A 22,161-nucleotide genomic window follows, 5' to 3' on the forward strand; every position below is an offset into this window, starting at 1 on the left:
AAGGGGAGGGGCTTGCCCCCCAAGCAAGGGGGGCGCCCCCTCTAGGGTTCCCCCCCCCCAACCCTAGGCGCATGGGCCCAAGGGGGGGTTGCGCCCAGCCCTCTAGGGGCTGGTTCCCTTTCCACTACGGCTCATGAGGCCCTCCGAGAGAGGTGGCCCCTCCCGGTGGACCCCCGGAACCCCTCCGGTGGCCCCGGTACAATACCGATATACCCTCAAACTTTTCCGGTGACCGTATGACAACTTCCCATATATAAATCTTCACCTCCGGACCATTCCGGAACTCCTCGTGACGTCTGGGATCTCATCCGGGACTCCGAACAACATTCGGTAATCACATACAAGTCTTCCTAATAACCCTAGCGTCATCGAACCTTAAGTGTGTAGACCCTACGGGTTCGGGAACCATGCAAACGTGACCGAGACAACTCTCCGGCCAATAACCAACAGCGGGATCTGGATACCCATGTTGGCTCCCACATGTTCCATGATGATCTCATCGGATGAACCACGATGTCGAGGATTCAAGCAATCCCGTATACAATTCCCTTTGTCAATCGGTACGTTACTTGCCCGAGATTCGATCGTCGGTATCCAATACCTCGTTCAATCTCGTTACCGGCAAGTCACTTTACTCGTTCCATAACACATCATCCCGTGACCAACCCTTAGTCACATTGAGCTCATTACGATGATGTTTTACCGAGTGGGCCCAGAGATACCTCTCCGTCATGCGGAGTGACAAATCCTATAGTCACCCAGTTACGTTGTGACGTTTGGCACATCCAAAGTATTCCTACAGTATCCGAGAGTTGCACAATCTCATGGTCTAAGGAAAAGATACTTGACATTAGAAAAGCTTTAGCAGACGAACTACACGATCTTGCGCTATGCTTAGGATTGGGTCTTGTCCATCACATCATTCTCCTAATGATGTGATCCCGTTACAATGACATCCAATGTCCATGGTCAGGAAACCGTAACCATCTATTGATCAACGAGATAGTCAACTAGAGGCTCACTAGGGACATATTGTGGTCTATGTATTCACACATGTATTACGATTTCCGGGTAACACAATTACAACATGAAAAATAGACAATTATCATGAACAAGGAAATATAATAATAACCATTTTATTATTGCCTCTAGGGCATATTTCCAACAGTCTCCCACTTGCACTAGAGTCAATAATCTAGTTACATTGTGATGAATCGAACACCCATAGAGTTCTGGTGTTGATCATGTTTTGCTCGAGGAAGAGGTTTAGTCAACGGATCTGCGACATTCAGGTCCGTATGCACTTTACAAATATTTATGTCTCCATTTTGAACATTTTCACGAATGGAGTTGAAGCGACACATGATGTGCCTGGTCTTCCTGTGAAACCTGGGCTCCTTGGCAAGGGCAATAGCTCCAGTGTTGTCACAGAAGAGAGTCATCGGGCTCGATGCATTGGGAATAACTCCTAGGTCGGTAATGAACTCCTTCACCCAGATTACTTCTTGTGCTGCCTTTGAGGCTGCCATGTACTCTGCTTCACATGTCGATCCCGCCACGACGCTTTGCTTGCAACTGCACCAGCTGAATGCCCCACCATTCAAAATATACACGTATCCGGTTTGTGACTTAGAGTCATCCAGATCTATGTCGAAGCTAACATCGACGTAACCCTTTACGACGAGCTCTTCGTCACCTCCATAAATGAGAAACATATCCTTAGTCCTTTTCAGGTGCTTTAGGATATTCTTAACCGCTGTCCAGTGTTCCATGCCGGGATTACTTTGATACCTTCCTACCAAACTTACGGCAAGGTTTACATCAGGTCTGGTACACAACATGGCATGCATAATAGACCCTATGGTCGAGGCATAGGGGACGACACTCATCTTTTCTCTATCTTCTGTCGTGGTCGGGCATTGAGTCGTGCTCAATCTCACACCTTGCAATACAGGCAAGAACCCCTTCTTGGACTGCTCCATATTGAACTTCTTCAATATCTTGTCAAGGTACGTACTTTGTGAAAGACCAATGAGGCGTCTCGATCTATCTCTATAGATCTTGATGCCTAATATATAAGCAGCTTCTCCAAGGTCCTTCATTGAAAAACACTTGTTCAAGTAGGCCTTTATGCTTTCCAAGAATTCTATATCATTTCCCATCAATAGTATGTCATCCACATATAATATGAGAAATGCTACAGAGCTCCCACTCACTTTCTTGTAAACACAGGCTTCTCCATAAGTCTGCGTAAATCCAAACGCTTTGATCATCTCATCAAATCGAATGTTCCAACTCCGAGATGCTTGCACCAGCCCATAGATTGAGCGTTGTAGCTTGCACACCTTGTCAGTATTCTTAGAATCGACAAAACCTTCCGGCTGCATCATATACAAGTCTTCCTTAAGGAAACCATTAAGGAATGTCGTTTTGACGTCCATTTGCCATATCTCATAATCATAGAATGCGGCAATTGCTAACATGATTCGGACGGACTTCAGCTTCACCATGGGTGAGAAAGTCTCATTGTAGTCAACCCCTTGAACTTGTCGATAACCCTTAGCGACAAGCCGAGCCTTATAGATGGTCACATTACCATCCACGTCTGTCTTCTTCTTAAAGATCCATTTATTTTCTATGGCTCGTCGATCATCGGGCAAGTCAGTCAAAGTCCATACTTTGTTTTCATACATGGATCCTATCTCGGATTTCATGGCTTCCAGCCATTTGTCGGAATCTGGGCCCGCCATCGCTTCTTCATAGTTTGAAGGTTCACCATTGTCTAACAACATGATTTCCAGGACAGGGTTGCCGTACCACTCTGGTGCGGAACGTGTCCTTGTGGACCTACGAAGTTCAGTAGCAACTTGATCTGAAGGTTCATGATCATCATCATTAACTTCCTCTCTAGTCGGTGCAGGCACCTCAGGAACATTTTCTTGAGCTGCGCCACTCTCCGGTTCAAGAGGCAATACTTCATCAAGTTCTACTTTCCTCCCACTTACTTCTCTCGAGAGAAACTCTTTCTCTAGAAAGGATCCATTCTTGGCAACAAAGATCTTGCCTTTGGATCTGAGGTAGAAGGTATACCCAATAGTTTCTTTAGGGTATCCTATGAAGACGCATTTTTCCGATTTGGATTCGAGCTTTTCAGATTGAAGTTTCTTGACATAAGCATCGCATCCCTAAACTTTCAGAAACGACAGCTTAGGTTTCTTACCAAACCACAATTCATACGGTGTCGTCTCAACGGATTTCGATGGAGCCCTATTTAAAGTGAATGCGGCAGTCTCTATAGCATAACCCCAAAATGATAGCGGTAGATCGGTAAGAGACATTATAGATCGCACCATATCTAACAGAGTGCGATTAGGATGTTCGGACACACCATTACGCTGAGGTGTTCCAGGCGGCGTGAGTTGTGAAACTATTCCACATTTCCTTAAGTGCGTGCCAAATTCATGACTCAAATATTCTCCCCCACGATCTGATCGTAAGAACTTGATTTTCCTGTCACGTTGATTCTCAACCTCACTCTGAAATTCCTTGAACTTTTCAAAGGTCTCAGACTTGTGTTTCATTAAGTAGACATACCCATATCTACTCAAGTCATCAGTGAGGGTGAGAACATAAAGATAGCCACCATTCACTAGGGACATGTTTGTTGGGGAACGTTGCAGAAAATTAAAATTTTTCCTACGGTTTCACCAAGATCCATCTATGAGTTCATCTAAGCAACGAGTCAAGGGAGAGAGTTTGCATCTACATACCACTTGTAGATCGCGTGCGGAAGCTTGCAAGGTGATGATGTAGTCGTACTCGACGTGATTCGAATCACCGATGACCAAGTGCTGAACGGACAGCACCTCCGCGTTCAACACACGTACGGGACGGGAGACGTCTCCTCCTTCTTGATCCAGCAAGGGAAGGAGAGGTTGAGGAAGACAGCTCCACCAGCAGCACGACGGCGTGGTGATGGTGGAGAGGCAGTACTCCGACAGGGCTTCGCCAAGCACACAACGGAGGAGGAGAGGTGTTGGGGAGGGGAGGGCTGCGCCTTGGAGGGTGGTGCGGCTGCCCTCCCCTCACCCCTCTATTTATAGGGGGAAGGGAGAAGGGGGCCGGCCCCCTAGAACCCATCTAGGGGGGGTGCGGCGGCCTAGGGGAGAGGGGAGAGGGTGGCTTGCCCCCCAAGTCAAGGGGGGCGCCCCCTCTAGGGTTCCCCCTCAACCCTAGGCGCATGGGCCCAAGGGAGGGGGTGCGGCCAGCCCACCAGGGGCTGGCTCCCTGCCCCACGCAGCCCATGTGGCCCCCCGGGAGGGGTGGCCCCTCCCGGTGGACCCCCGGAACCCTTCCGGTGGCCCCGGTACAATACCGGTATGACCCCGAAACTTCCCGGTGTCCGTTTGACAACTTCCCATATATAAATCTTTACCTCCGGACCCTTCCGGATCTCCTCGTGACGTCCAGGATCCCATCCGGGACTCCGAACAACATTCGGTAGTCACATACTAGTCTTCCTAATAACCCTAGCGTCACCGAACCTTAAGTGTGTAGACCCTACGGGTTCGGGAGACATGCAGACATGACCGAGACGCTCTCAGTCAATAACCAACAGCGGGATCTGGATACCCATGATGGCTCCCACATGCTCCTCGATGTTGTCATCGGATGAACCACTATGTCGAGGATTCGATCAAACCCTGTATGCAATTCCCTTTGTCAATCGGTACGTTACTTGCCCGAGACTCGATCGTCGGTATCCCAATACCTTGTTCAGTCTCGTTACCGGCAAGTCACTTTACTCGTACCGTAATGCATGATCCCGTGTCCAACACCTTGGTCACATTGAGCTCATAATGATGATGCATTACCGAGTGGGCCCAGAGATACCTCTCCGTCATACGGAGTGACAAATCCCAGTCTCGATCCGTGTCAACCCAACAGCTACTTTCGGAGATACCTGTAATGCACCTTTATAGTCACCCAGTTACGTTGTGACGTTTGATACACCCAAGGCACTCTTACGGTATCCGGGAGTTACACGATCTCATGGTCTAAGGAAGAGATACTTGACATTGGCAAAGCTCTAGCAAAACGAACTACACGATCTTTTATGCTATGCTTAGGATTGGGTCTTGTCCATCACATCATTCTCCTAATGATGTGATCCCGTTATCAACGACATCCAATGTCCATAGTCAGGAAACCATGACTATCTGTTGATCACAACGAGCTGGTCAACTAGAGGCTCACCAGGGACATATTGTGGTCTAAGTATTCACACGTGTATTACGATTTCCGGATAATACAGTTATAGCATGAATAAAAGACATTTATCATGAACATTGAAATATAATAATACTTTTATTATTGCCTCTAGGGCATATTTCCAACAGTCTCCCACTTGCACTAGAGTCACCAATCTAGTTACATTGTGATGAATCGAACACCCATAGAGTTCTGGTGTTGATCATGTTTTGCACGCGAGAGAGGTTTAGTCAGCGGATCTGCGACATTCAGATCCGTGTGCACTTTGCAAATCTCTATGTCTCCATCTTGAACATTTTCACGGATGGAGTTGAAACGACGCTTGATGTGCCTGGTCTTCTTGTGAAACCTGGGCTCCTTGGCGAGGGCAATAGCTCCAGTGTTGTCACAGAAGAGTTTGATCGGCCCCGACGCATTGGGTATGACTCCTAGGTCGGTGATGAACTCCTTCACCCAAATCGCTTCATGCGCTGCCTCCGAGGCTGCCATGTACTCCGCTTCACACGTAGATCCCGCCACGACGCTCTGCTTGCAGCTGCACCAGCTTACTGCTCCACCATTCAACATATACACGTATCCGGTTTGTGACTTAGAGTCATCCAGATCTGAGTCGAAGCTAGCGTCGACGTAACCCTTTACGACGAGCTCTTCGTCTCTTCCATAAACGAGAAACATGTCCTTCGTCCTTTTCAGGTACTTCAGGATATTCTTGACCGCTGTCCAGTGTTCCTTGCCGGGATTACTTTGGTATCTTGCTACCAAACTTACGGCAAGGTTTACATCGGGTCTGGTACACAGCATGGCATACATAATAGATCCTATGGCTGAAGCATAGGGGATGACACTCATCTCTTCTTTATCTTTTGCCGTGGTCGGTGACTGAGCCGAGCTCAATCTCACACCTTGTAACATAGGCAAGAACCCCTTCTTGGACTGATCCATTTTGAACCTCTTCAAAATCTTATCAAGGTATGTGCTTTGTGAAAGACCTATGAGGCGTCTCGATCTATCTCTATAGATCTTGATGCCTAATATATAAGCAGCTTCTCCAAGGTCCTTCATTGAAAAACACTTATTCAAGTAGGCCTTAATGCTGTCCAGAAATTCTATATTATTTCCCATCAAGAGTATGTCATCTACATATAATATGAGAAATGCTACAGAGCTCCCACTCACTTTCTTGTAAACGCAGGCTTCTCCATAAGTCTGCATAAACCCAAACGCTTTGATCATCTCATCAAAGCGAATGTTCCAACTCCGAGATGCTTGCACCAGTCCATAAATGGATCGCTGGAGCTTGCATACTTTGTTAGCGTTCGAGGATCGACAAAACCTTCCGGCTGCATCATATACAGTTCTTCCTTAAGATGCCCGTTAAGGAATGCCGTTTTGACGTCCATCTGCCATATCTCATAATCATAGTATGCGGCAATTGCTAACATGATTCGGACGGACTTTAGCTTCGCTACGGGAGAGAAAGTCTCGTCGTAGTCAATCCCTTGAACTTGTCGATAACCCTTAGCGACAAGTCGAGCCTTATAGATGGTAACATTACCATCCGCGTCCGTCTTCTTCTTAAAGATCCATTTGTTTTCTATCGCTCGCCGATCATCGGGCAAGTCTGTCAAAGTCCATACTTTGTTTTCATACATGGATTCTATCTCGGATTTCATGGCTTCAAGCCATTTGTTGGAATCCGGGCCCGCCATCGCTTCTTCATAGTTCGAAGGTTCATTGTTGTCTAACAACATGATTTCCAGGACAGGGTTGCCGTACCACTCTGGTGCGGAACGTGTCCTTGTGGACCTACGAAGTTCAGCAGTAACTTGATCCGAAGTACCTTGATCATCATCATTGTTTTCCTCTTCAGTTGGTGTGGGCATCACAGGAACGGTTTCCTGCGCTGCGCCACTTTCCCGCTCAAGAGGTAGTACTTCATCGAGTTCTACTTTCCTCCCACTTACTTCTTTCGAGAGAAACTCTTTTTCCAGAAAGCATCCGTTCTTGGCAACAAAGATCTTGCCTTCGGATCTTAAGTAGAAGGTATACCCGACAGTTTCCTTAGGGTATCCTATGAATACGCATTTTTCCGACTTGGGTTCGAGCTTTTCAGGTTGAAGTTTCTTGACATAAGCATCGCATCCCCAAACTTTTAGAAACGACAGCTTAGGTTTCTTTCCAAACCATAATTCATACGGTGTCGTCTCAACGGATTTAGACGGTGCCCTATTTAAAGTGAATGTAGCTGTCTCTAGAGCGTATCCCCAAAATGATAGCGGTAAATCGGTAAGAGACATCATAGACCGCACCATATCCAATAGAGTGCGATTACGACGTTCGGACACACCGTTTCGCTGAGGTGTTCCAGGCGGCGTGAGTTGTGAAACGATTCCACATTTCCTTAAGTGTGTACCAAATTCGTGACTTAAGTATTCTCCTCCACGATCTGATCGTAAGAATTTTATCTTTCGGTCACGTTGATTCTCTACCTCATTCTGAAATTCCTTGAACTTTTCAAAGGTCTCAGACTTGTGTTTCATTAAGTAGACATACCCATATCTACTCAAGTCATCAGTGAGAGTGAGAACATAACGATATCCTCCGCGAGCCTCAACGCTCATTGGACCGCACACATCGGTATGTATGATTTCCAACAAGTTGGTTGCTCGCTCCATTGTTCCGGAGAACGGAGTCTTGGTCATTTTGCCCAAAAGGCATGGTTCGCACGTGTCAAACGATTCATAATCAAGAGACTCTAAAAGTCCATCGGCATGGAGCTTCTTCATGCGCTTGACACCAATGTGACCAAGGCGGCAGTGCCACAAGTATGTGGGACTATCGTTATCAACTTTAAATCTTTTGGCATCTACACTATGAACATGTGTAATATTACGCTCGAGATTCATTAAGAATAAACCATTGACCATCGGAGCATGACCATAAAACATATCTCTCATATAAATCGAACAACCATTATTCTCAGACTTAAATGAGTAGCCATCTCGTATTAAACGAGATCCAGATACAATGTTCATGCTCAAACTTGGCACTAAATAACAATTATTAAGGTTCAAAACTAATCCCGTAGGTAAATGTAGAGGCAGCGTGCCGACGGCGATCACATCGACTCTGGAACCATTCCCGACGCGCATCGTCACCTCGTCCTTCGCCAGTCTCCGTTTATTCCGCAGCTCCTGCTGTGAGTTACAAATATGAGCAACGGCACCGGTATCAAATACCCAGGAGTTACTACGAGTACTGGTAAGGTACACATCAATCACATGTATATCAAATATACCTTTGGTGTTGCCGGCCTTCTTATCCGCTAAGTATTTGGGGCAGTTCCGCTTCCAGTGACCCTTCCCCTTGCAATAAAAGCACTCAGTCTCAGGCTTGGGTCCATTCTTTGACTTCTTCCCGGTAACTGGCTTACCAGGCGCGGCAACATCTTTGCCGTCCTTCTTGAAGTTCTTCTTACCCTTGCCCTTCTTGAACTTAGTGGTCTTATTGACCATCAACACTTGATGTTCTTTCTTGATTTCAGCCTCTGCTGACTTCAGCATCGAGAACACTTCAGGAATGGTCTTTTCCATCCCCTGCATGTTGTAGTTCATCACAAAGCTCTTGTAGCTTGGTGGGAGCGACTGGAGGATTCTGTCAATGACCGCCTCATCTGGGAGGTTAATGTTCAGCTGGGTCATACGGTTGTGCAACCCAGACATCTTCAGGATGTGCTCACTGACAGAACTGTTTTCCTCCATCTTACAACTGTAGAACTTGTCGGAGACATCATATCTCTCGACCCGGGCATGAGCTTGAAAAACTAGTTTCAGCTCTTCGAACATCTCATATGCTCCGTGGTGCTCAAAACGCTTTTGGAGCCCCGGTTCTAAGCTGTAAAGCATGCCGCACTGAACGAGGGAGTAATCATCAGCACGAGACTGCCAAGCATTCATAATGTCTTGGTTCTCTGGGACGGGAGCGTCACCTAGCGGTCCTTCTAGGACATATTGTTTCCTGGCAGCTATGAGGATGATCCTCAGGTTCCGGACCCAGTCCGTATAGTTGCTGCCATCATCTTTCAGCTTGGTTTTCTCTAGGAACGCGTTGAAGTTCATGTTGACATTAGCGTTGGCCATTGATCTACAAGACATATTTGCAAAGGTTTTAGACTAAGTTCATGATAATAAAGTTCTAATCAAATTATGAACTCCCACTTAGATTAGACATCCCTCTAGTCATCTAAGTGTTACACGATCCGAGTCGACTAGCCCGTGTCCGATCATCACGTGAGACGGACTAGTCATCGTCGGTGAACATTCTCATGTTGATCGTATCTTCCATACGATTCGTGTTCGACCTTTCGGTCTCCGTGTTCCGAGGCCATGTCTGCACATGCTAGGCTCGTCAAGTTAACCCTAAGTGTTTTCGCTGTGTAAAACTGTCTTACACCCGTTGTATGTGAACGTAAGAATCCATCACACCCGATCATCACGTGGTGCTTAGAAGCGACGAACTGTAGCAACGGTGCACAGTTAGGGGAGAACACTTCTTGAAATTTTGTAAGGGATCATCTTATTTACTACCGTCGTCCTAAGTAAACAAGATGCATAAACATAATAAACATCACATGCAATTATATAGTTGTGACATGATATGGCCAATATCATATAGCTCCATTGATCTTCATCTTCGGGGCTCCATGATCATCTTGTCACCGGCTTGACACCATGATCTCCATCATCATGATCTCCATCATCGTGTCTTCATGAAGTTGTCACGCCAACGACTACTTCTACTTCTATGACTAACGTTTAGCAATAAAGTAAAGTAGTTTACATGGCGTTATTCAATGACACGCAGGTCATACAAAAAATAAAGACAACTCCTATGGCTCCTGCCGGTTGTCATACTCATCGACATGCAAGTCGTGAATCCTATTACAAAGAACATGATCTCATACATCACAATTCATCATTCATCACAACTTCTGGCCATATCACATCACATGATCAATCGCTGCAAAAACAAGTTAGACGTCCTCTAATTGTTGTTGCATCTTTTACGTGGCTGCAATTGGGTTCTAGCAAGAACGTTTTCTTACCTACGAATCACCACAACGTGATTTTGTCAACTTCTATTTACCCTTCATAAGGGCCCTGTTCATCGATTCCGCTCCAACTAAAGTGGGAGAGACAGACACCCGCCAGCCACCTTATGCAACTAGTGCATGTCAGTCGGTGGAACCGGTCTCACGTAAGCGTACGTGTAAGGTTGGTCCGGGCCGCTTCATCCCACAATACCGTTGAGCAAGAAAAGACTAGTAGAGGCAAGTAAGATGACAAAATCCACGCCCACAACAAAATTGTGTTCTACTCGTGCAAAGAGAACTACGCATAGACCTAGCTCATGATGCCACTGTTGGGGAACGTTGCAGAAAATTAAAATTTTTCCTACGGTTTCACCAAGATCCATCTATGAGTTCATCTAAGCAACGAGTCAAGGGAGAGAGTTTGCATCTACATACCACTTGTAGATCGCGTGCGGAAGCTTGCAAGGTGATGATGTAGTCGTACTCGACGTGATTCGAATCACCGATGACCAAGTGCTGAACGGACAGCACCTCCGCGTTCAACACACGTACGGGACGGGAGACGTCTCCTCCTTCTTGATCCAGCAAGGGGAAGGAGAGGTTGAGGAAGACAGCTCCACCGGCAGCACGACGGCGTGGTGATGGTGGAGAGGCAGTACTCCGACAGGGCTTCGCCAAGCACACAACGGAGGAGGAGAGGTGTTGGGGAGGGGAGGGCTGCGCCTTGGAGGGTGGTCGGCTGCCCTCCCCTCACCCCTCTATTTATAGGGGGAAGGGAGAAGGGGGCCGGCCCCCTAGAACCCATCTAGGGGGGGTGCGGCGGCCTAGGGGAGAGGGGAGAGGGTGGCTTGCCCCCCAAGTCAAGGGGGGCGCCCCCTCTAGGGTTCCCCCTCAACCCTAGGCGCATGGGCCCAAGGGAGGGGGGTGCGGCCAGCCCACCAGGGGCTGGCTCCCTGCCCCACGCAGCCCATGTGGCCCCCCGGGAGGGGTGGCCCCTCCCGGTGGACCCCCGGAACCCTTCCGGTGGCCCCGGTACAATACCGGTATGACCCCGAAACTTCCCGGTGTCCGTTTGACAACTTCCCATATATAAATCTTTACCTCCGGACCCTTCCGGATCTCCTCGTGACGTCCAGGATCCCATCCGGGACTCCGAACAACATTCGGTAGTCACATACTAGTCTTCCTAATAACCCTAGCGTCACCGAACCTTAAGTGTGTAGACCCTACGGGTTCGGGAGACATGCAGACATGACCGAGACGCTCTCAGGTCAATAACCAACAGCGGGATCTGGATACCCATGATGGCTCCCACATGCTCCTCGATGTTGTCATCGGATGAACCACTATGTCGAGGATTCGATCAAACCCTGTATGCAATTCCCTTTGTCAATCGGTACGTTACTTGCCCGAGACTCGATCGTCGGTATCCCAATACCTTGTTCAGTCTCGTTACCGGCAAGTCACTTTACTCGTACCGTAATGCATGATCCCGTGTCCAACACCTTGGTCACATTGAGCTCATAATGATGATGCATTACCGAGTGGGCCCAGAGATACCTCTCCGTCATACGGAGTGACAAATCCCAGTCTCGATCCGTGTCAACCCAACAGCTACTTTCGGAGATACCTGTAATGCACCTTTATAGTCACCCAGTTACGTTGTGATGTTTGATACACCCAAGGCACTCTTACAGTATCCGGGAGTTACACGATCTCATGGTCTAAGGAAGAGATACTTGACATTGGCAAAGCTCTAGCAAAACGAACTACACGATCTTTTATGCTATGCTTAGGATTGGGTCTTGTCCATCACATCATTCTCCTAATGATGTGATCCCGTTATCAACGACATCCAATGTCCATAGTCAGGAAACCATGACTATCTGTTGATCACAATGAGCTGGTCAACTAGAGGCTCACCAGGGACATATTGTGGTCTAAGTATTCACACGTGTATTACGATTTCCGGATAATACAGTTATAGCATGAATAAAAGACATTTATCATGAACATTGAAATATAATAATACTTTTATTATTGCCTCTAGGGCATATTTCCAACAATGTTGTGGTCTATGTATTCACACATGTATTACAATTTCCGGATAATACAATTACAGCATGAACAATAGACAATTATCATGAACAAGGAAATATAATAATAACCATTTTATTATTGCCTCTAGGGCATATTTCCAACATATCCTACTTCATAGCTCTTGAACTCAAGTAAAATAGTAAATGTAGTTCTACCTTTGGGGCATATTGCATCTAGATCAATGTTTCCAACTTGTAGATGTGTGTGTGTGCTGATGATTTTTAGTTCATTATTTTTTGGAAGTCAGAACTCATTGTACAATTTCCAACTTGTAGATGCGTGTGTGTGTGTGCTGATGATTTTTAGTTCATTATATTTTGGAAGTCGATACTCTTTATACAGTTTCCAACTTGTAGATGTGTGTGTGTGTGCTGATGATTTTTAGTTCATTATTTTTTGGAAGTCGGAACTCTTTGTGCAGTTCCAACTTGTAGGTGTGTGTTGATGATGTTGCTTTTGGCTTTTTTTATGTGGACTCAAGATCGATTTTTTTCATGCAGAGTTATTATGAGTATTTGCTGCTTCCCAGGCTGGAGTTACATGGTAACAAAGGAAAGAGCTCAATTGCCAATGGCAACATGAAATGCAGCTACCGAAACACAAACATGGCTACCACTCTAAGTTAACAGAATATTGTGAGGACATATTGTTCTTGTAATAGAATAATCTGGGAGCAAGTTATAATCTGGGAGTAACATGTTGTTCTTGTAACGGAATACTGTGAGGACATGTTGTTCTTGTAATAGAATAAGGACTATGATATTTGGCACATGTGTGCCATATAAGCAAAACTGCCACACCTCTATTTTCTTCACTCTAAATAGATGCATACATTAGTTTGATTCTTTCTTTTTTCACGTGCATTTCTCCTTCTAATTAGATGCATACACTAGAGGACAAAAAAGATGATGTCATTCTAGATTCTCTTTATTAAAATATTTAAAATATTTTGTAGCTCAAACCGCCGGTCCGATGTAAAAACCGTTTTACATAAACGATTCATCGCGACGAGATCTTCGAAACTAGATCCTATGTTGACATGTTCCGATGACTTTTTTCAGCCAAAATTTACCATGCCTAGGCTACATAAGTTACCATGCCTTTTATATGCAAGTTACCATGCTATTTCCATATAAGTCATCGGAGGCATAAAAATGGATCACCGACACTACAGTTCATATATTACCATGATGTATTCACATAAGTTATCGGGCATGCGGTTCTTATATTACCATGTTGTTTTTAGGCATGCGGTTCACATATTACCATGCTCTTTGGTCAATGTTATAGCGGTGCTTGTACATGAGTTATCAGCTGCGGTTCATATATTATCATGATGTTTTCATATAAGTTACCGGGGGGGGGGGGGTCTGTTTTCAACAATTTCCCCACGGAGTCAAATATTACCATAGTATATGTACGTAAGTTATCAAGTATGCGATGGGTATATTACCATGGCTATCTTTAAAAAAAATCTCGAATTTACCGCGGTGTTTGTACCTAAATTATCAAGGTTGTGGTGCCTAATTTACTATGCTATTTACATACAAAAGTTACCAGTGTATTTTTTGACAATTTTTTTACTATTCTTCCTCAAATCAGGACTATTACCGTGCTATTTACACACAAGTTACCGGGGTATATTTTCAACAACTTCATCCACCCGTATCAAACTTATCATGGTGTTTGTGAGTAACTTATCATGTCTGCAATGCGTATATTACCATTCTATTTAAACAAAATTTACCAACGATATGCTTCAAACAATTTTTTCCGTGGGTCAAAGCTAGCGTACTGTTTTTGCGTAAGTTATTGTATCTACAATAAATACATTACCGTGCTATTTACCTAGAAGTTATTGGGGGTAATGTTCTTCAACAAAAAAAATCAGGGTCAAAAAATTATCGTGGTGTTTGAACAAGAGTTATTAGGTCTCCGATGGGTAAATTATCATGTTATTTGCACATAAGTTAGCGAGGGTATGCTTTTCAACAACTTCCTCCATCCAGGTCAAAGTTATCATGGTGTTTTTGCTTAAGTTTTCAAGTTTGTGGTGCGTATATTACCACGATGTTTACTGTTTACACAAAATTTCCGAGGGTACGTTCCAACAATTTTTTTCCCTGGATCAAAATTAACGCGGTGTGTTTGTGTAAGTTATCATGTCTGCGGTGTGTATACTACCATGCTATTTGCATAGAAGTTACCGGGATTTGTTTTCAATAATATTTTTCTGGGGACAAATTTACCATGTGGTGTTTTTACATAAATTATCAGGTCTGTCGTGCATAAATTATCATAATATTTACACATAAGCTATAAATGATATATTTCTGTAATATTTTATTTCGGGTCAAAGTTATCACGGTGTTTTATGCGCAAGTTGGCAGGTCTTAAAATGTAGTACAAGTAATCTACTAGAAAAGCCTCTGAAAATGATGTAAAAGTATAAGAACAGAGAGACATATAACCTCATTTGTACTACTGAAATGATGTAATGTCAAGCGTCTGAAATAGCATGGGTTTTCATAACTTCTACATCATTAAGGTTTAGTATAGAATATGGGGATTTTTAGTAGTAAGTGTCAAAGTCTTTAGTAGTATAAACCTCAAGTTCAGAGGCTTTTAGTACTGTTTGAGGTTCTGAAACTTGTTCTTTAGTAGTGTATATGAGGTTGAGAGGTTCTTTAGCATATGAGATTCAGTAGTAAAAGTTTTGAAACCTAATTTCAGCAGTACAAATGAGGTTCTTTAGTACTCCCTCCGTCCGAAAATACTTGTCATCAAAATAAATAAAAGGGAATGTATCTAGAACTAAGATATGTCTACATACATCCCGTTTTATTCATTTTGATGACAAGTATTTCCGGACGGAGGGAGTAGTATAGTGTATGCCTTTTCAGTAGTTCATTTGTATACTACTAAAAGAACATCATACGACCAAGTGTCAAGTTCAGAGGTTCTTAGTATAGCATGACCCAAGCGTCAAGTTTCAGTTTCAGAACAACAAGTTTAGACTTGGACTATCAATATTCAGTTTTAGAACAAGTTGAAGAAAGAAAGTGCTTTCGTCAGAAACCACATAGGCAGGTGAGCCGAATGCTTGATCAACGCGCCAAGGAGGAGTAATGATCAAGTATTAATAAGAGGTAAAAATGATCTCTGCTATTTGGTGACAGTTTGATGAGGATGTGGAGTGGTAAATGGCCAGTTTTTCAGTTAAGAAACTGTTGCTTTTCTTCACAAGTTTCAGATATAAGGCCATGAGATAGATAACCTCACCACCGTCCACTGCTTTCACTACGAAGCGTGCTGCTCGAGCCGCCCGATAATTTTGGCTTGGTTGTGTCTCTCTCTCGCTCCCGGTGGAAAGCCCGTTTCCATGACGGCGTGTGCGTACGTGCATGCAGGATTTCATCAGGAAAATAAGGCCATGAACGACGACGACCTGGGAGGCGCTGAAGGCGGCGCCGTGCGGCTACAGCGGGCGCACCGGCCCCGCGGCATCGGCCACGCGTGGCGGAGGTCCAGGTGCTGCACCGTCTCCCACTTCATCGCACCGCCGTGGAGCATCAATCAGGAAGGTCGCACCGGGGGATCCCGTCCCATCGCATCGTCGTCGGCAGAACTAAGGAGGAGCGGGGCGACGACTGCGTCGCCTTCAGGAGGAAGGAAAAGCAAGCCGACGGGCCTCCTCGCCGGGAGGAAGAGTGGATAGTGGCCTCGTTTGTGCATGGAAGGAGGCCCGGGCGTCGGGGCAGTTGGGATGCAGTCGCACGAAGGATTGTGGCTGGCGTTCGAGCAAAAACTTGTGCATCGCGGGATCCAAATCGAACGGCACCTGATGCGTTAGGTCGTTTTTGCAATCTGTCACACAGTTGCCACATACATATTTCGATAGAATAATTTAGGAGCAAGTTATAATCTGGGAGTAACCTGTTGTTCTTGTAACAGAATACTGTGAGGACCTGTTGTTCTAGTAGCGGAACATGGTTAAAGTTGTTAAACTTGCAAAGATTGGATTTTTAACTGCACTATTGCCATCATTCTATTATATCAAACCCCGTCTACCAAACAAGTTTTTATGAAAGGGGATTGAAAACTTGGGAATGTGAGGGGAATTGAGGGGATTGGGTGGAAGGAAGGGATTCACCAAATCCTCCCGGATCCCCTCCTCCCAAAACCTCTCAAATCCCCTTGTACCAAATGAGGCCTGATGAAAATCGGAAGGGGAACCATTTTTTGTTACCAAAAAAGAAGTCGTTTGGGCTGACGGACAATTTGGCCCAGAAGTAACGGGCCCAGTGTAATGATCACTTTGCCTTATCGGAGGCCCAGTTGGAGTGAGAGTGAGCGTCCAGCCACACCCATTTTGCCTTATCTCGTCATCCATAAAGCCCTCTCCACTCTGCCATCCCCGCTTCTCCCCGCACGCTCCGATGGCAGCCACGGCGGTGACCCTGCCCACCTCCGCGCCGGCGCCCTTCCCCGTCGCCGCCCCCTCCGCCCGCCGCGGCCTGCAGCTCCTCCGCTCGCCGGTCCCCCGCCGCGCCATCCGCGTCGCCGCCTCCGCCGCGACCGAGGCGCCGCCCAAGCCGCCGCCGGCCACGCCCTCCGGCATCATCCTCGTCGACCCCGCCGAGGCCCAGAAGGTGCACCGCCTCAAGACCGTCTACGACACCAAGGTCATCCCCATCATCACCGAGGAGTTCGGCTACACCAATGTCCACCAGGTACCCCCTCTCCTGCTCTGCTCTGCTCTGATGAACCGATCCCATTTCTTGAGTCGTAGATTGGCCTGTTCGGTAGTGGTTTCTTGATTTTTATTGGTTCTGGTAGGTGCCCAAGCTTGAGAAGATTGTGGTGAACTGCGGGCTGGGGGTGGATGCGGGGAACAACAAGGGTCTGGAGGCCGCCATGAAGGACCTCGCCTCCATCACCGGCCAGTACCCCGTCAAGACCAAGGCCAAGAACTCCGTCGCCAGTTTCAAGATCCGCGAGGGCAACACCATTGGTATCGCCGTCACGCTCCGCGGCAGGGTGAGCCCTCTCTGTCGAACTCTCGCACTTGCACTTTGATGAAATGCACACGAGACACAATGACAGATTGGTATATGAAATTGTTAGCAGTTTGGAATCTTGCATTTGAGTTAAGCTGTAGTATCAGCGATAGTTGTCGATTAAGGGGCTCAATTCCACATTTGGTTGATGCAGGTCATGTTCAACTTCTTGGATAGGCTCATCAACCTTGGGCTCCCTAGGACCATGGACTTCCTAGGTGTCAACCCCAACAGCTTCGATGGCCACGGCAACTACACCATTGGCCTCCGCGACCAGGGCGTGTTCCCGGAGATCCCCTACGAGGTGGGCGGTAAGAAGAACGGTATGGACGTCACCATTGTGACCACCGCCAAGACCGACAACGAGGCACAGAGGCTGCTCGCGCTCCTCGGCATGCCATTCGCCGAGAACATCAAGTCGGACCAGTTCAAGAAGAAGAGGTTGAAGCGCCATCACTTCATGAGCAAGGGCAGGGGAAGAAAGTGAAGATCAGGCGGCGTTTGAGCTTTGTTGCTTCCCACTTTGTCAATTGTCATCCTTTTGCATAGTTTGGTTTAGATATTGGATATCTGATGATCCTTTTGCTGCCTGTTATTACTTGCTGTTCATGTTGTAACTACTATTCCCTCCGTAAACTAATATAAGAGTGTTTAGATCACTATTTTAGTAATCTAAATGCTCTTATATTAGTTTACAGAGGGAGTACTACAGAACAAAATGGAAAGTTTTGCTTTGGTCAGGCTATTCGTTTTGGGAGTTCATTGCATTGCACACATATACTTATTCTACAACATTTTTCAAACTGCTGCTTGACTATACTAAGACTCAGAGTACATCATCTCTTTGGTTCAAACCCTGATGGCTATAGCACACCACATAATATATCAGTAGGTACATTTGGGCAATTCTGGCGGACCAATGACGAGCTCTTCCTCTGGGAATGTGCAGGGCTTGCCCTCTGCCCCAAGCTCTGGGCACGGCTCCGGCGAGACGCCGGATGCCACTCCTTGGACGTCGGTGCAGTTCCATTGCAGCTTCTTGGCCTTGGGAGCGAGCTGGGCGGTAATGTTGGACATGCATATCCCCGTGTAGGGGTCGTTGGGGATGCCCTCCATCCTGCCGGCCATGGTCACGTTCTCGGCGAACACGTCGCGGTAGTTGATGCCGGTGACCTCAGGCAGCGCCTTGGGGTCTGACGAGTTGTCGGGGTGCTGGCCGTAGTTGCCGGTCATCCAGAAGACCCACTTCATGGTGTGGAGGCTGAGGCGGCGCACGAAGACGTCCCTGACGAAGCCGCCCCTCCCCACGCCGGACTTGATCCTGACGGCCGACTCGGTGTCGATGGCGGTGTTGTCCTCCACGCGCACGTCCTGGATGCCGCCCGACATCTCGCTGCCGAGCGCGATCATGGCGCTCGTTGGGGAGATGCAGGTGAGCCTCCTGACGACGATGTGCTGGCTCGGCATGTTGAACTTAATGCCGTATTCATCCCAGCCGCTCTTCACGGCGATGCAGTCGTCGCCGGACACGATGTAGCAGTCCTCGATCTTGACATGAGACGAAGAATCTGCACAAGCAATAACAGTTCACAGGCATTCAGATTCAGAAACACATTCAAGATTCTCATGAAGAACGCTGGTGGATAGTATGGATAGTTCATCATACTGAAAGCGTGACTGATCTACTACCTGGGTCGATTCCGTCGGTGTTTGGCGAGTGGACCGGCGCGAGGATCGTGACGCCGCTGATGGTCACATTGCTGCTCAACACAGGACACGCCAGCAAGGTGAGCACGACGGATACATGGTCAAACAACCAAGCTATCTACTACGTACGATCAAACTAACATTGTGTGTGTGCGTGTGGATTCAGAGAGAGATGGTGTTTTCTTACGTGCAGTAGGTGGGGTGGAGGTTCCATGAGGGCGCGTCGACGAAGGTGACGTTGGAGATGATGATGTCGCGGGAGTAGAGGAGCTCGAGCAGGTAGCCGCGCGTGTAGTCGAGCTGCTTGGCGTGGAACTTGTCCCACCACACCTGCCCCTGCCCGTTGATGGTGCCATTGTAACCTGCAAAACGTTTTTCGGTCAGGTCTCTGCTGCTGCTACCGGTACAGCAGTAGAATTTTACTCGTCAGTTTGTAATGTAATGATCCATCTTACCGGAGATGGTGACATCGGTGAGGTTGGATCCGCCGATGAAGTTGCTGTACCTCGGGCCTGGCTCGTCCCTCCCTCTCCCGTAGGACGGCAGCGGCGCTATCAGCGGCCAGTCTTCCAGGTCCTGCACGAACGAGTAGGTTGGGTTTGGATTCAGAAATCAGTCAGATGATCACGAGATGGATGCAAGCGACAGAAGCATAAACACGGGGCGATTCGTCAAGGGCGTCAGATCACGGGATGAATGCAGCCAAAGAAAGGTACTGAATGAGACGGCGATGGCACGCATGGAATTTTCAGAGAGCTCTCCTGTTTTTCTCTGGTTCCCACGGACACGAGTACCCGATAAGCACATCAATGCCGTCTGACCTCGTGGTCAAACGGTCCATGCTAGTACTACTACCAGTAAGCAACTTTTGTGTACATGTTCCCATTCAATAAGCACCAACTGACTCGGTTCTGTCATGACTCATGGTCATGGCAATTGGCAACCACCGGTGCGGTGAGGAGCGAGGACATGGTGGGCGGCCGGGTTTGTTTGTCCCAGCAGATTAATCAAGCGCCGAAATGTTACGGTCTCCTGCCCTTAAGCCATACTAGCTTGAATCTAGAGAAAAACAAAACAGGCATGTAATGGTGGCATTTAGCAAGCCAGTAGGAGTAGTAATTAGCATCCTATCCTATTACTTATTTAGGGTAGGGCTGGCATCAATCAGGCATCAGGAGCAGGGAGACGACCGATGATGGCCACGGAAAGGCCATGCCTAGAAAGGAAGCGAGCGACAGTGGTCATGGCGATGGCAGGGGGCCCCCAAACCAGTAGCCGCCGCCCACTCTGTCCCTGGACCTTCCTCCCTCCCAACGCAAGCGGCCAAGCGCCTTTCCCACCGGCCCCGTGCTGTCTCGCCCGTCACCAGTAGCCCCCCGCCCCGCATCGTGCCGGGTACAGTAAGCACGTTACGTAGCAATTACTACCGGTAATTAATCCCACCAAAGGGTAACTGAAGAAGATCGGGATGGATAATCACCTGGGAGGCGAGGATCTCGGCGCCGCGGTGGAGGAAGAGGGTGAAGTGGCTGGTGAGGTTGAAGGGCCCCGTGAGCCACCGCCCCTCCGGCACCACCAGCGCCGCGCCGCCGTCGCCCGCGCGCCTGCCCAGGTCCGCCACGGCCCGCGCGAACGCCGCCGTGTTGAGCGTCCTCCCGTCCCCCACCGCCCCGTACTCCGTGACCCTCCGCACGTGCTTCCGGCACCCCGGCGACGCGCCAATGCCGCCCGCGCACAGCGCCAGCAGGACCACCGCCACCTGCAGGAAGGAAGGAAGGAGCCGAGCCCATCCGTCAGTCCCGATCCGCGCCCGCACCCGCGCCGAGCAAAACCGTCGTAGAGACGGACGGGATTAGATGGCTGCTTACCTGAAGCGCCGCTCTCCGTGCGGCCATGGCGACTGAATTGGGAAAAGGGATGTGGATGGGACGGCGAGGAGGAGGCGGCGAGGTTTATATAGAGGCAAGGGCCCGCTTCATCTCGCTGCCTAGTCCGCCCTTGGTAAATGCATGCCATGTTTTGGGCCGGACGTGGCAACGGGCGGGCGAGTGCTGCGCGGCGCACGCGTACGCGGTCCGGTCCACCGGGGTCAAAGGCCACACACACACAAGTGCAAGTGCTTGCGGTTAAAGCGGCCTGTGGCAGCGCACGCGTCCTGCCCAAGCGATTTGTTCGGGGTCGGGACGTCACCACCACCCCATCATCCATGCTGATCTGAGCTGCCTTGCAAGGGGAAGACACCCGAATCCATGGGAGATTCTTGTCTTACAAATGGTTGTATTTAGACGGTCTAGATACAATCATTTTTAGTACAAGTATTTTCAAATGAAAGGAGTACTATATTTGGACGCTTTTGAATGGAGGTTATAATAGATTTCCTGTTTTTGAGAGACGACGGTCTATTTCCATGTTCTCGGCCATTCAATTCTTTGGTGGGTGTTAATTAAATTTATGAAACGCTAATGTACCTGATGACAGGTTGTATGGGAAGGCTCTGCCTAACTTGCATTGCATGAGCTCACCACTGGTTTTGGCTTGGCACGAGTGGCGTGTGAGGTTCGGGTCATCATGAGTTGCGCCATGGGGGTCACCTTGTTTTCGGTTTCGTGCCCCGTTGGATGACGGACGACAAGTGGTCTATTTTGCGTTCTTCTACAATGTCAAACATGTACTCCTTCCGGTCCTTTTTACTCTACATATTAGAATTCTCTGAAGTCAAACTTCACAAAGTTTGACCATATTTATATAAAAAAATATCAACATTTGTCATGCTAAAGTTATATAATATGAAACTTTAAGTCATGACACATCTAGTGGTATTGATTTCAGATTGTGAATGTTGACATTTTTCTCTACAATGTTGGTCAAACTTTACGAGGCTTGACTTCAGTCAAATCTTTTATGTGACTAAAAAAGGACCGGAGGGAATAT

At 47.5% G+C, this 22,161-nt stretch overlaps 2 protein-coding genes across 2 annotated transcripts; one reads left to right on the forward strand and one right to left on the reverse strand.

Annotated features, from left to right (window-relative positions):
* Positions 1-16,878: 16,878 nt before the first annotated feature.
* Positions 16,879-18,263, forward strand: LOC123105926 (50S ribosomal protein L5, chloroplastic). Its single transcript, XM_044528110.1, has 3 exons — positions 16,879-17,196; positions 17,303-17,503; positions 17,678-18,263. Exons 1-3 carry the CDS (start codon positions 16,903-16,905, stop codon positions 18,008-18,010), a joined length of 828 nt encoding a protein of 275 aa, XP_044384045.1. The 5' UTR covers positions 16,879-16,902; the 3' UTR covers positions 18,011-18,263.
* Positions 18,264-18,268: 5 nt separating this feature from the next.
* Positions 18,269-21,232, reverse strand: LOC123105925 (probable polygalacturonase). Its single transcript, XM_044528109.1, has 6 exons — positions 21,099-21,232; positions 20,711-20,989; positions 19,686-19,806; positions 19,418-19,592; positions 19,213-19,283; positions 18,269-19,091 (listed from the first exon to the last, which is right to left on the reverse strand). The coding sequence occupies exons 1-6, from the start codon at positions 21,123-21,125 to the stop codon at positions 18,409-18,411; spliced, it is 1,356 nt and encodes a 451-aa protein (XP_044384044.1). The 5' UTR covers positions 21,126-21,232; the 3' UTR covers positions 18,269-18,408.
* Between the last annotated feature and the right edge of the window lie 929 nt (positions 21,233-22,161).

Source organism: Triticum aestivum, chromosome 5A, assembly GCF_018294505.1.
Source record: "Triticum aestivum cultivar Chinese Spring chromosome 5A, IWGSC CS RefSeq v2.1, whole genome shotgun sequence".
Taxonomy (NCBI): Eukaryota; Viridiplantae; Streptophyta; class Magnoliopsida; order Poales; family Poaceae; genus Triticum; species Triticum aestivum.

Excerpts from the sequence above, each read along its gene's own strand:
- LOC123105925 (XM_044528109.1), bottom strand. The coding sequence starts at position 21,125 with ATGGCCGCACGGAGAGCGGCGCTTCAG. Across the intron at positions 19,807-20,710 it reads CCGAGATCCTCGCCTCCCAG|GACCTGGAAGACTGGCCGCT; the intron begins GTGATTATCCAT and ends TCGTTCGTGCAG. Across the intron at positions 19,284-19,417 it reads CTCCACCCCACCTACTGCAC|CAATGTGACCATCAGCGGCG; the intron begins GTAAGAAAACAC and ends TGTGTTGAGCAG.
- LOC123105926 (XM_044528110.1), top strand. The coding sequence starts at position 16,903 with ATGGCAGCCACGGCGGTGACCCTGCCCACCTCCGCGCCGGCGCCCTTC. Across the intron at positions 17,197-17,302 it reads GCTACACCAATGTCCACCAG|GTGCCCAAGCTTGAGAAGAT; the intron begins GTACCCCCTCTC and ends TGGTTCTGGTAG. Across the intron at positions 17,504-17,677 it reads CCGTCACGCTCCGCGGCAGG|GTCATGTTCAACTTCTTGGA; the intron begins GTGAGCCCTCTC and ends TGGTTGATGCAG.